This window comes from Poeciliopsis prolifica, unplaced genomic scaffold (assembly GCF_027474105.1).
Source record: "Poeciliopsis prolifica strain line A6 unplaced genomic scaffold, Auburn_PproV2 SCAFFOLD004, whole genome shotgun sequence".
In the NCBI taxonomy this organism is placed as follows: Eukaryota; Metazoa; Chordata; class Actinopteri; order Cyprinodontiformes; family Poeciliidae; genus Poeciliopsis; species Poeciliopsis prolifica.
In genome coordinates, this window is record NW_026562379.1 from 11405917 (window position 1) to 11418994 (window position 13078).

Below are 13078 nucleotides of genomic sequence, written 5' to 3' on the forward strand. Positions count from 1 at the left end.
AATTTTGTTTGTATCCGGGAATCATGAATCAAAGGCTCAATAAAAGGAGGTACATTGAAGAGATTAGAAAAAACAAGGACTCTGTTCTTTGCTTGCTCCTTCATTGCCTTAACCAGTTGACCAAACTACTGAGAGTAAGAACAGGTCCCTATGTGATGTGGCAATGTGAGCATGTACAAGACACCAGCTGACTGTAAAAGCAGGTTGAAGGTAAGCAGAGGTTGATTTAAACAGAACCAGAAGTTCTGCTGTGTATAAAGTCCTAATGGATAAAAACATTAGAGTTTGGCTGAAAGACATGTGTTGGAGCACTGTGCTAACTCTTTGGATCTTTCTGATTCTTTTGGGCCGAGATGCAATCTGGAGCCGTCCAGCACAACCACAGTTTCTATTTCTGGTTGAGAACTCACTGAACCCACTCCCCTGACTGGAACTGTTCTGTTTCAGTGCAGAGATACAAAACAACGCTTTCAGTTTAGGGCAGAAATACTCATACCTCTGGAAAATAATGGACTATAACCTTTCAATTCTAACAACACTTGTGTTGTGTTGTTATGTAGCGGCCCAGTCAGAGTCCCAACTTCAACCTGATGGATTTTCTGTGGAGCAAGCAAAAAATTATGATGCTTCATATTTATTTTTCTTTCACTGATTATTGTGAAGGGTTTAATAATTTTGGCCACATCTTTTTTTTTAAGTGGCATAAAAAGTAGTTTTTTTTATTTTATTTTATTTTATTTTTTTCTAAATTAAGAGTCCCACACTGTTTTACTCAGATCTGACTCAGGTCTGAGCAGAAACAATCTTTTTGATTAAAAAAAGTAAAAAAACAATATTTTGAATTGCAAAACTAAATCTGCCTTGGATGAAAATAATTTTGGGTTAACTGTATTTGAATAAAAAATAATTCAGTACAAAGAGCAGGCCTACTCATAATTTATACACATTTTATAAAAAGGCAGAAAGCAGACCAAATAACTCCATAATTCATAACTCTAGTCTGGTGTTGGCCAGGACTGGTGGAGAAAAGCTGAGCTTCCTCTGGGAGTTCATATGAATCCAAGACAAATAGGTGGAAACACAGGAGCTCAAATCCCAAAATTCACAGCTGTTTTATGGAAAAACTGCAACTAAAAAGCAGTTTTGCTTATGCACGTCATGGGTTGTTTTTAGTCAATGGATTATGGAGCCCAATGAACCATGGGCTCCATAATTTTGACCACACTGACCAAACAGAAACATGTGTGTTTAAACAAAATGTTTAAACACTTATTAGGCTCACACTGTACCTTCAGGAGTTATGGACGCACAGCAAACAAGGATTACAGCTCACCGTGCTGAAGAAATGACGTTTGTTTAGTAGCAATTGTCTGACTGGTCTCTGCTCTAGTCCACACTGTGCTGTTGCATCCAGTCAGTTCTGTAACAGCAAACATGCAAACCAAATAAAACTGCAGATTTAGATAAAAACAAGGAAGAAAAAGTTCTCCAATTAAGGGAATGCAAATTGAGGATTGTATGCAAAGAATGGGAACTGAAAACTCACCATTTATTTTAAGAATCAGAGTGTGAGCACAGAAGCTTAAAATGAGTGGTCCAATAAGTGATCAAGTGCTACAAGTTTGGAATAAATGCTTCATAGTGGTGATGTAATTTGGAAAAACTATTTAATGTCTTTTCCTGCCACAAACCAGCATGATTCAGATCCTGTATCTGAATGACTAAACCACATACAGCTCAGCAAGACTGGTAGAGTGGTCAGTCTTTCCTCTGCCTAAATCCTCCAGAATTCTGTGTGGTTCTGGATAGTAGTTCAGTGAATATTCATTTTCTTTAACCCAAAGCTTATATTTTAGGCCTTAGGAGTTTGGGGTATGTTGAAGTTTTTTTTGTTTTTGTTTTATTATTCTATAACTAAATGGGATTTTCCCAATGAATAGAGAGAAACATCACAAATGTGAAAAATCCACCACTGCAGAAGTGGAAAGCATTTTTACAAATTATACTTACATTAACACTATAAAAACACCAACAGTTTCCAATGTTTAAGATTAATAACACAGGGTCATGCAGCAATTTATACATATAAAAAACAGAGCTAGTCTAAACTTGTTTGCTGTTGTTGGTTAACAACTTCTGTTGTGATGGTAATTTTGGCTTCACATCTTCAGAAAATCTAATTAAAATCTGTTAAACTGAAAACTACTGAAGCCAAATGATTGAAACAAAGTAGGGTTTGATTTCCACAAAATGTCCCTCCTATAAATTGCTTATTTCAATTAATAAGAAATTGCTTATTTCTTTTAGAAATAAGAAATTTGCAGGAGGGACATGTTACAATAAAACTAGAATTTACTGTGCCTAAAAGAATTTCACTAAAAGTGAAATTCCCTCACCAGAATGATGTTAGGCCAGGGTTGACATGGGTGTAAAATAGGTTTAAGACGGAAAGAAATGGCTGCATTTAGGAAGGAAATGGTGGAACATTTGATTAATCCATTTGAAATAAAATACACAATATGCCTAATTGTATATTGAACAAACCTAGGTTTTACATTTATGAGTTGACATTTTGTTATAAAGAACAGTGGCACATAATTGTGTGTGCAGCCTACTTTCATTTTAGACTGATGAATGGAAAACTGCACAGCTGGAAGCCCAAAAAGTGAAACTCTAGAAATAAACTTTCTTTGACAGACTTCCCCTTTAACAATCTTTTCCTCAGCCAATTTATAAATCCAAATGCTAAAGGAATTTTTTTTGGAGTGCCTCAGGAGTTCCAGCAACAATTGGCTTAATGGGGACCCAGTCAGCAAACAGACGCTTTGGCCATGTTTTTTCAGACTGGGGGTCCAAGTTAGCAGTTATACAAGCTCTCCCACTGATGGCAACTGAGTAGCAAGAACAAATCCAGCATCTTCTTTGCAATCCAGCAATAATTAAGACACTTTTTGGTTTTAGACCCAATGTGGTACTCAAACGCAAACCTCATGTTTCTGTGCAAGAAGATCGAAGGACGTAAGCTTCAAGGTTTGAGCAGCAAAAGGAAGAATCATCAGCTTTCAACTGCAACAAGATCCATTTTCATTTTTCTTTAATTAAATATCCTTTTAATAAAGTAAAGCAAAAAAGTATTTACACATTTTCAATTAAACTGTAATCAATGGGTTGGATAATTACAAGCACCTTCTGCCGGCTGAGGAGAGAAAAATATAAATACATGGAAAAACTGAAGCTTCATTTCAGAGGAGAGGGGTTACATTAGCATCTTTTCTTTGAAAAAACAGGAAAAACTAGCCATCTTGTATTTACAGAGCTCTTCTGAAATTCCATTCATGGAAGCAACAAAAGGCCTTAGAATTTGCAGGTAAACTTTTTTTTTTCTTAAAAGTCCTATCTCAAAGTGATTTTGTGTTCTCTGTAAGCTTTATTCAAGTTTTATCTGATATTTCTCTTTTTAAAATCCGATGACAAGCTCTGGAGGGGATTGCAGCTGCAAACCAGCTCTTTCTCAGTCCATAGTTTTGTTTCTGAAGCGAAGGAAAGGAGCCAGGCGGCTGCATCAGCAGGTTGGGATGCAGGTTCAGCGGGTTGTTGCAAGAAGCATTGTCATCCTCCCGCCACCAGAGGCGCAATAGAGTCCATCAAATCTTTCCTCAATGATACTGTCCCGTGAAAAGCCTAATGTTCAGAACCGTCGCTTGTGTCTGAAATGTGCCAGACGTTCCTCGCCGCTTCTCTTTGTAGTTTTGTTATTTTATTATAAAAAAAAAGAAACACTCGATTCACTCAGCCAACACTGGAAATAACAAAAAGCTACTCAACTACGTAAGCCCACCATGCAGATCGGACGCACTCAGTGGCTGCGGCCGGCCTACATGATAAAAGATGAATTCATCAAAAATATAAATGGGATCAACATTTTGCTTTTCTCTTTAAACGCTTATTAGGCAAATACGATTTGAATAGTGTTGCTGTGTTGAGGAAAAAGCCATTCGCAAACAAGCTCAAACATCACTGCAGCATCTTCAACAGCTTGTAACAAGCATCTCTTATATATCCTCTCTATTTAATCCTGTAGTTTTCTTATCAGAAAAAAAGACATTCTGTGGCTGGGGTAATTACAAGAAACCCCAAAAAGAAAAAAGAAAAAAGAAAAAAAAGAAGAAAATAAAATGACCGAATGTTCGATCCATAATACAATCTCTCCCATTTGAAGAATTTTTTTCTCTTTTTTTCAGTTTATGCAGAAGGTTTTGCCCCATCAGGCGCTTCTGAATCGTCCACGAAACATTCCCCACCCTTCCAAGGAGCCTTCAGGTTCCCTGGAGCATTCTTAGCTGTTATCGGATTCGTCCTCCGCTTCCCGGAGCCACGTGAAGAAGGCAGTGACGGACTTGAGGGCCACTCCCTTGCCCTGCTGCTCAGCGGTGTCTTTGCTCGACTCCCACTTGTAGAAGGCTTCTTCTTTGATCACGTCCTCGTCGTAAAGGGTGTCGAAGAACATCCGAAGCAAATCTGATGGGAGGGTAGACATAAGAAGTGGTCAGAAGCAAAAGTGTTGGAAATTTAACTTTACATTTAGAACTGGGAACAAATTTTGGATGCAAAAACATTCAAGGTCTTGAACTTTTTAGTATTTAGTCAGAGGACAACCACAAATTTTATGTGAAGTCAAGTCATATATTAATGACGTAGAAGTAAAGAAATATAAATCAAGAATCACAAAACTGGTTAATTCTTGATAAGTTGCAGAAATTCGCAGCTCAGCTGACAAGGAAGATTAGGCATTTACTCCACAAATCTGGTAAAAAGGAAAATGCTTATCCTGACTGAAAGGTGGTGTTAGTGTCATGCCTCGAAGGCAGAGTTGACGCGAAAACCTGAAACCACTGAAGAATCTATGACACTTGACCTGTTTTGCAAATGATAGGCATCCAAGTTTTGACTCAGGGTGATACAAAATACAAAGTTTCGTCACCCATTTTAGATTTTTATTTGTGAAAAAAATAAGGATATTTTCCATTCCACTCTACAATTTTGCACAATTTTATAAATCTACTGAGATTTGTGGCTGTAATGAGACGCAATGTTGAAAAATTAAAGGCGTGGGAATACTTTTGTAAGAAGAAGCGGCAATGCAAGATAATTTGATAAGCTTACTGGCAGGCTGCTCCATCTGCACCATCAGAGCCTGCAGGCCGTAGAGAGCCTGCAGCTCCCTCTGCTCGTCCTTCAGGTACCTCTGCAGCAGCTTGGCCCTCTGCTTGATGACTTCACCGTCCACTTTGTATGGGTTCTCACCTGAAGGGGAAACAAGCTCAAGGGTTGGCTTTGTGGAAATTTAAACTCATTGGCTTGTTTAGAATAGGTCGATACTCACAGATAATGGCTGACTGACAGACGCATGTCATCAGTGTCCGGACAAACATGCTAGACGACATTTGTTGCTCATCTAGATTGACCTAAAATGAGAAATAAATATTCATCCACAGATGAACCAAAGTGGTATAAATGTCTGCATATTTTGATAAAATAACTGCTGACTTAAAATAAAGAAACATGTTCAAAAAACTAAAGTGGAAAATGAATATTTTGGTGGCCCTTCAGGATCAGGGCTCTTTTCTCTACAGCATATTAAAACATAGCAGCATTTACACAAATATCTTCAAAAACAAGCCAGAGAAGACTAGAACTGAAATCAAGATGATGCTGGACACAAACCTCAATCCAGTCAAAGATCCTCTCATTGTCCGCCTTGTCGTGAAGCAGTCTGTCCAGCTGCTTGGTCAGCTCTGCTGAGCTCATCTCCTTCCTGCTCTTCTCTGATTCTTCGCCCAGAGTGAACTCAACGTTCTGCAGAAAAAGGAACGTTATGGTCAGCATGTCAGGGTTACAGAGGAGTTCGCTTCACGACTCCAGTAGATCGCAGTGGAAACGCTGCGAGCTGAAATCACAAACAGTCACATAAAATGGTGGAGTTTATTAATCAATGTTTACTATGATTAATTATAGTAAAGGAGCATGAAGTTAAGAGCAAAGACATACACAGATGTAACCAATTATCTATTTATATAACCTGATAAGCTCCTCAGATCTACATTATTCAGTAACTTTATTATTGAAACAGTGAACAACAAAGCTGTTCCAGCAGGGGGGGAAAAAAATTTAAAATCACAAAAGACCAAACAGTTTGTGGCAACATGCGAACAAGGTGCAGCCATTTAGGTTTTTATCAGCTGATACCAATTTTGTCTGAAGTCTGATGATGATGCACTGATCAGACTAACCTTCTCTGTCACAAACTTGTTGACGTCCACATCTTCAGGCAGGAAGTCTGTCCACCGTAGGCCAGCTTCTCTCCACATGGTGCCTGCCTTTTTATGGCTCTGGTGAAATCAAGATGCACGTTTTTTTGAAGTGTAATTAAAAATGTTACCAACACTATTGTTCATAGATATCACATTGACACCAGTTTACGGTGCTCAATCACCCATTTTAGTTTACTTTGACCAGTGTGTGTTTTTAAAGCTCGTACTTCAGAAGGCGTGTATATATAGCTCTTACCATTTCTTTGCAAAGTAAAGTGAGGATGTAGACCAGCAGGACTCCAGCTTTGGCCATTGGGATCAAAGGCTTAGAGATCTCCCTGCAGAGGTCAGAGAACATTAAAAACTTTGTAAAATACAACAAAAAAGTCCCAATAGTTATACAAATAAATAAATAAGAGCGGTTCTTACCTGAACAGTTCGCCCATGGGAATGCCTCCCTCATGCAGCATGGGAGTGATCAGTTCTGCCAGGTAGAGAAAGATGTGGGGGATGTCTATTGCCATGTCTTCAGCAACCTCCAGAATCTCCTGAAACCTGGAGGCATAAAACACATCACATTGAAATATGAGTTTATTTGAGAGGAAAAGGATAAAGCTAAACATTGTAGAACAAGAACGAACTAAGTAAAAGCAAATTTTAACAATCCTGCGTAAATAACTTTAGATTCTGAGAAAATAGTCCAGCTAATGATTTAGTCTGATTACTTGCAGGAACCAGCCTGTGGAAGACCGAAGACAATCCAGTCTTGGGTCTTTCAGTTTTGTGAACATCTGTTTTTCAACTTTTTGAAGCATTCAGCATGACTTGCTGTCATGTTGGGAATTACTGTAATAGTTCAAATGTCAGTGCATCTCTAATCAACAGAGTAAAGCACCATGTTGTGGATGTGAGGTGATCCTTTACATCTGTTTTGACTGCAAATTTTAAAAATCAACCTGCAATAACTTTTACTGGTGAGCTTCTTCATACGGACCCTTTATAGTACTGTTGTGTTGGGAGGATGCCGGTCTTAATTAGCTGGTGCAGCAGCTGGCCCATGTGCTCCCTGGCGATGGTGCTGCGCTCCAGGGTGGACTCCAGTCCGTGCCGTACGAACACAAACAGCAGCTCAGCGCTGTTCATCTCCCGCACACACTGCAGGGCTTCCTGTTGGGACACCCATGCAAAGAGCTGATAAGGACATTTATTTCTCTTTCAGCATTTCTAAAATTTGACAGAAGTATGAATAGATAAAAATGAAGGAATTCAGTTCATAAAACAAAGGTGTGCTGTGTTGAAGTACCTTCATGTCGTTGATGTGGAGGTACTCCTCTATGATGGCTGCTGACTTCTTTTCTATCTCGGCCTCGGTCAGAGCGGGCTTAGCAGGGGTCTGCTGAGGTGGCGGAGTGGCAGCTGCCTGCCGCTTCACTGTTTATGCATAGAACAGATACATAAATAACCAAAATACTGAATATCAACTTCACTGACAGAATATCACAGCTTTGTCTCTCATTCTCCACCACATTGTCACCTTGCTCTTTGCTCCTGGCTCTCTCGCTACTGCTTTGGTCTCGCTCTTCGGTCACGCTCGCCACTCGGCGGACCGGATCAGTTGAGCTGCGTTGCTCTCTATCCCGGCTTCGTTCCTCTTTTTCCCGGCTGAAGCTCCGTTTGGTGACCTGTATGCGGTTTCTATCATCTCTTCGCTCATCCCTTCTGTCGAAGCGATCACCACCTCTATCAGAGCGGTCGCTGCGCTCTCGACTCGAGCTGTTCCTGTCCAGATTACGGTTAGCAAAAAATTTTACAAACCACTCAGTCCTACACAGCCCTTGTTATTGAAGTTTGAACTAAAAACTTGGGTAGCAGAAACTGTTGCTCACCTCTGAGGAACTCTTCTGTCCAACTCTTGTGATGCGGATGAAGGCTGCTGCAATGCAGAAAACCTATTCAGAGTGCTGGTGGCTGGACGGTTTCCAGACTCTGAACCTGGAGATAAAGTGAACATGAGACAAGAATTCACTTTAAACTTGAACATACCTCGGATTATTAGATGCAGATGTCCCCTTTATGATAAACATACCAGAATCTGAAGGTTTGGCACTGGTGCCACCACTGCTGCCCTTCCCCCAGCTGCCCCAGGTGCCCTTACCACCAGGGGCCAGTAGCTGATTGTTGAAGTCAAGAACAGGAGTCTGAAAATAATGGAGCTGATTGTTAAACTATAGTTGTGGAGCGGAATAAACTTTACAGAGCTTAGACTTACCTTAGTGATTTTACTAAGGCGAGAGGTGTCGATCGGTCGGTTCTTTGAGATGGGGACTGTGTTCCAGCCCTCATCCTGAGGCGGAGCTCCCCGGCCTGCGGTGTGAGGACCACCTCGGCCTCCGGAACCTCTTTCTCCCATTCTGCCTCCTGGGCCTCCTCCACCAGACTCCTTCTTGGAGATGAGAGCCTGCTGCACCTTCATGTGCTCCCGGTGTTCCTCCATCTCAGCGTCTTTGTGGATCTCGTCGATGGTCTTAGGGCCTTGGTCTCCTCTCCGGGGTATCCATTTGTTCTAAAAGTACAATACAAAGCATTCATAACTTTAGGACCAAGTTTAAACAACAGAAAAGAAGGCTTTGATGCACCCAAATCAGCTTCTATTTAATTGATTAAATTTGACTAAAGAAATATAGTGAGTGTTTTTAGAGAAAGTGACCCAAATCTTGTTCTTATAAAAAAATTGTTCAATCAAGCCCAAAAGTATTTCAAATTAAATGCCCTTTATTTAATCCAGACATTCTGTCCACAATGAACAACACCCCTCTTCAACAAAAGTCAAAAAAATGTGACTACTTTACTTGTTTAATTTTTATTTGGTCAAGGAGAACTTTTGATTTGTCGATTTTGACCAATGTGACAAAGTTTGGACACTCCTACTATGGAGGTTTTTTATGCTTAAATTACTAAGTTTTCTATTGCTCTTTACTAAAAAAACAACCCATATTACATCTTAACAAGACGGTTTAAATCTTTTTCAGTTTTTATTAGCCCTTCCTATTGCATCCAAAGACTCGATCATTACGATAACTGTTGACCCCACATGCCAGACAATTTCAAACAAACAATGTGACCTCTGTCATATTCAAACCACTGATAATAGTGTCTAATGAGTCTACAGGCATTCCATGTCTGGTACACTTTATTCATTGTTTTGACTGCCAATCAGGTGGTCAGAAGACAATGCTTCACTCATGGTGAAGCACTAAAGCCCTCTGGCGAACTAAATCACATATGCACTGAACTTCTTTTATTTTTTTTTGTCAGTGAGTGTATTTCCGAATGACTGAATAATAACTTACAGGAAACAAAAGCTCATCCACCTAACCCACCAAGGAGATGAAAAATCCAGATTTGAACAACAATTATGGTGAGTCCATATAGATGTGTCAATATAGATTAATCCCATATGAAATTAATCAAAAATGCAAACAGAAAAGATCAGTCTGTTGTCTCAGCCTATGGCACAGAGTAGCTCTGTGTTCGGGAGCTGAGAAAAATATGTCTCTCTCATATGAGACTTGCACAGATCAAGGCTACAAGACCAGTGCATATGTCTGCAGGGCTACATTTAACAACACACACAACACCAAACAATAATTGCATGTTTGACTCGCATGCAATATTTCCTTTCAGAGATGCCCTGCTTTTTATTAATCTAACATCAACCTTCCTGTTTAAACAGAGACAACTTCAGTATGCTCCACAGCAAATGGTCCATCTGGTTGCAGATTGGATGAACGATCACATTCAGGATGCACTGATGGTTTTCTGGCCAATCACTGAAAAGCCTGACTTTCCCATTACAGTTCTGGCCGATACTGATGTTTTTGTCTGAAAAGTAGCTCAATATAGCGACAAAGTCGCTCAGCTGGCAACATTGGGTTGAGCAAAAGGGGACAGTGGTGTATTGTCAGACCTTTGCAGTGATTAAGACCGGTTTCACGGCTTACTGCCCAAAATGAAGGAAATGGGGTCTGATTTATCATCCCTCTTCAACAAAAGTGCACCCCTAATCACAATCCATCATGTTCTGAATCCAGCAGAGTGATTGTGTTATGATTTCCAAAACTGAACCAGAATAATAAGTTTAACCAAATGAGCCTATTAGGAATGACCAATACATCGGCACTAACATCGTTATACGTTGACCGGAACAAGAGCGTTTACAATCTCACTTAAAAAAAACAACTCATCCAGAGATGAGCACATCACAAAATGATTAAACATGCAGACAAAAAAATTCAATGAAGAAAATAAGATCATCCATGATATGTTCACATTACATTTTGAAGTGAACCAACAACAAATAATAACACCCCCAAAAACTTGAACATTTTTAGCTACAAATACAAGTCAAGCTCCCATAAATTAGAGGAATCAAATATCAGGCTATTAATCTCTTCATTGAAGGTCGAAAGTGGCCCTAAAGCCCTGAGATTAATTTTGCAGGGATGTATTTCTTCTGAAAACATCAAACTGTTGAAAGATTTGCTTATCTATACCCTAATAGAAATGACTGGAGCTTGTCACAATGTATTTTGCTAAAGCTCTGTATTTCTAAGTAGTTTCACCTTTAAAAATAATTATTGATGTGGTCTTTAGTCAGAATTTTATTTACTGTAGGTGCCCTGTCTCTTTGTAAAAATACAACTTTTAAATTGCATGAGGCCTAACTGTGATATTCATGCTTCTGCATCGATATTCAGAACGACGTCTGTGTGATGATTTACCCGTCGGAGGTCCAGCACATCTTGTAACATGAAGCGGATCCTAGAGGTGGTCTTCCTCTCCTTTATTATTTTCTCCATCTGATTGAAGTACTGGTCCATCCGAGGCTGAAGAGAGACAGAGAGGTTTAGTTTTCCCCATCAGTATGTATGCTGTGTGAGGAGGTTTGTCAATGTACTTTGTGTGTTTCCTGTTACCTTGGCTTTCTCAAAGTCCAGATCCTTGCCAATGGTGGACAACAGTCTGCACAGGCACTCCAGTGACTCCTCATCGTGGTTTTTGAGTAGCTTTACAATGCAGTCGTGCATGATTACCTCTGTGAGCATTTTGAGCTTGAAAAGTTCACCGATGAACTTTATGTTCCCAAGCGAGCGCCGCCTGGCCTTGTCTTTAGCCTCTTCCAGCTCCTCGATTAGCCGCTGCTTCACCTCGTCCTGTTGGAAAAACATCAACAGGAATAAGAGACAGAATAAGACAAGAAAGGCTAGCTGCAACTATCTGAACCTCTAAAATGTTATTTAGAAACATCATAGCATGCATAAGAACAAATAAAATTCTTCATAATAAAACTCTGACGTCTATTTGTATCCCTTTAAGTACCTAACCCTTTAAACCATGATCTAGTAACTTTACCCCTGAGGCAGCTTCCAGCTCCTTTTGCTTCTTCTCAAAGATCTCATCATCATCTTTGTCCTTCTCAAACTCCTTCTGGCACCGGTTTAGCAGCAGCTTGCGGAAATTCACAGTGGCACCAGGCTTATCTGGGGTTATGACTTTCAGCTGAAAAGAGCAGCAACGATAAAGGTTAGAAAAGCAAGAAAAACCAAACTCTAGTTCTGGGACTGCCATAGAAGCTCCTCAGTTCCTCAATGCCATCACTTGGATCAGTGGCCCAGACACGTGGCACAAAACAGAGGTCATCATTGGAGCCAAAAAATAATGATGTATGTAGGGCTGCAACTAACAAGTGTTTAGGAATTTGAATGTTGAGATAATCAATAAACTGGATAAAATGTTGGCACATTCTGCAGATTTTCCATTAAACCATTAAAAACTTTTTACACAATATTAAAAGTACATTTAGAGATTCAAACTAACAAATAATTCAATTGATCTATTGATTTGTTGGATTAACCTGTTAATGACTGGACACAAAAAAGGTCCTTAACAGACACAATAGAATCAACTATTAAATTATTTTAGTAATCGATTCATCACAATTAATTGTTTCAGTCCGAGATGTGCGACAGAATGTTTTTACTTTAGTGAACTTTGCCCCCAGTCTTGGGCAAAGTTATTGCCGTTATTGCCCTATCACTGAGACTAAATATTGCTTCTTTCACTACTGAAGTGAACCTACACTCTTGATTTATGGAACAACTGATGTCTTAAGTCAAATCTTTGCCCTGTATTTTATAAAGAGGAATGAAAGTAAAGGGGTTGAAAATGGACACAATATGCACAAAAAATTGCATATTGTGCAATTTAACTGCAGGTAAATGTGGCTCTACTTACCCCTGAAAGACAGCGGCACATGTTTGCATAGGCCACTGAAAAGTCTGGCTCGGAGATGGCCTTCTCAAAGGTAAGGTCAATCACTCCTTTTAACCTCTCCTCAGTGTCGACAGTCAGTTCCTGCACCTGCTTCATTAGCTGCTGGAATTTTTGTGGGGTGAGTTTGTTGAGGATACTTCGGACGCGCTTGAACAGGTCTTGCGTTTTCATCTGCTCGGGATCGTTCTCCTGTGGCTCCTCTGGCTCCCGGCTCCGGGTGGGTTTCTTTACTGAAGGTTTCCAGGCCTTTTCCGCCTTGTTGAGCTGAATATCATCGTTGAGCGACATGCTGGTGATGATCTTCCTCGGCTCTTTCCTCTGGACCTGCTGAGAACGTCGGGGCCCGCCCACTCCAATGCCCATACCAGGGGGCTGGAGAGGGAGAGAGTTAAACCAACAGAGACAGTTACACTAAGAGTGTAATAAATTCATGA

At 40.0% G+C, this 13078-nt stretch overlaps 1 protein-coding gene and 1 non-coding gene across 8 annotated transcripts in view; both read right to left on the bottom strand.

The window, feature by feature from the left end:
• Nucleotides 1-3077: 3077 nt before the first annotated feature.
• The window catches only part of LOC129358995 (eukaryotic translation initiation factor 4 gamma 1-like), a 33568-nt gene continuing 23567 nt past the window's right edge, over nt 3078-13078 (bottom strand). For all 7 annotated transcript variants that reach the window (XM_055028308.1, XM_055028307.1, XM_055028306.1 and 4 more), the window contains 17 exons: nt 12606-13016; nt 11724-11870; nt 11288-11524; nt 11093-11197; nt 8581-8874; nt 8398-8509; nt 8198-8303; nt 7846-8090; nt 7615-7742; nt 7306-7478; nt 6741-6866; nt 6568-6649; nt 6291-6389; nt 5725-5856; nt 5384-5465; nt 5164-5304; nt 3078-4518 (listed from right to left, as the gene is read on the bottom strand). In XM_055028308.1, coding sequence (XP_054884283.1) covers nt 4337-4518; nt 5164-5304; nt 5384-5465; nt 5725-5856; nt 6291-6389; nt 6568-6649; nt 6741-6866; nt 7306-7478; nt 7615-7742; nt 7846-8090; nt 8198-8303; nt 8398-8509; nt 8581-8874; nt 11093-11197; nt 11288-11524; nt 11724-11870; nt 12606-13016 — 2802 coding nt within the window. In that variant the 3' untranslated portion in view covers nt 3078-4336. The remainder of the gene's footprint in view (nt 4519-5163; nt 5305-5383; nt 5466-5724; nt 5857-6290; nt 6390-6567; nt 6650-6740; nt 6867-7305; nt 7479-7614; nt 7743-7845; nt 8091-8197; nt 8304-8397; nt 8510-8580; nt 8875-11092; nt 11198-11287; nt 11525-11723; nt 11871-12605; nt 13017-13078) is intronic.
• Nucleotides 11945-12019, bottom strand: LOC129359480 (small nucleolar RNA SNORD66). The gene has a single exon (XR_008605915.1). It is a non-coding gene; the product is annotated as a small nucleolar RNA SNORD66 (small nucleolar RNA).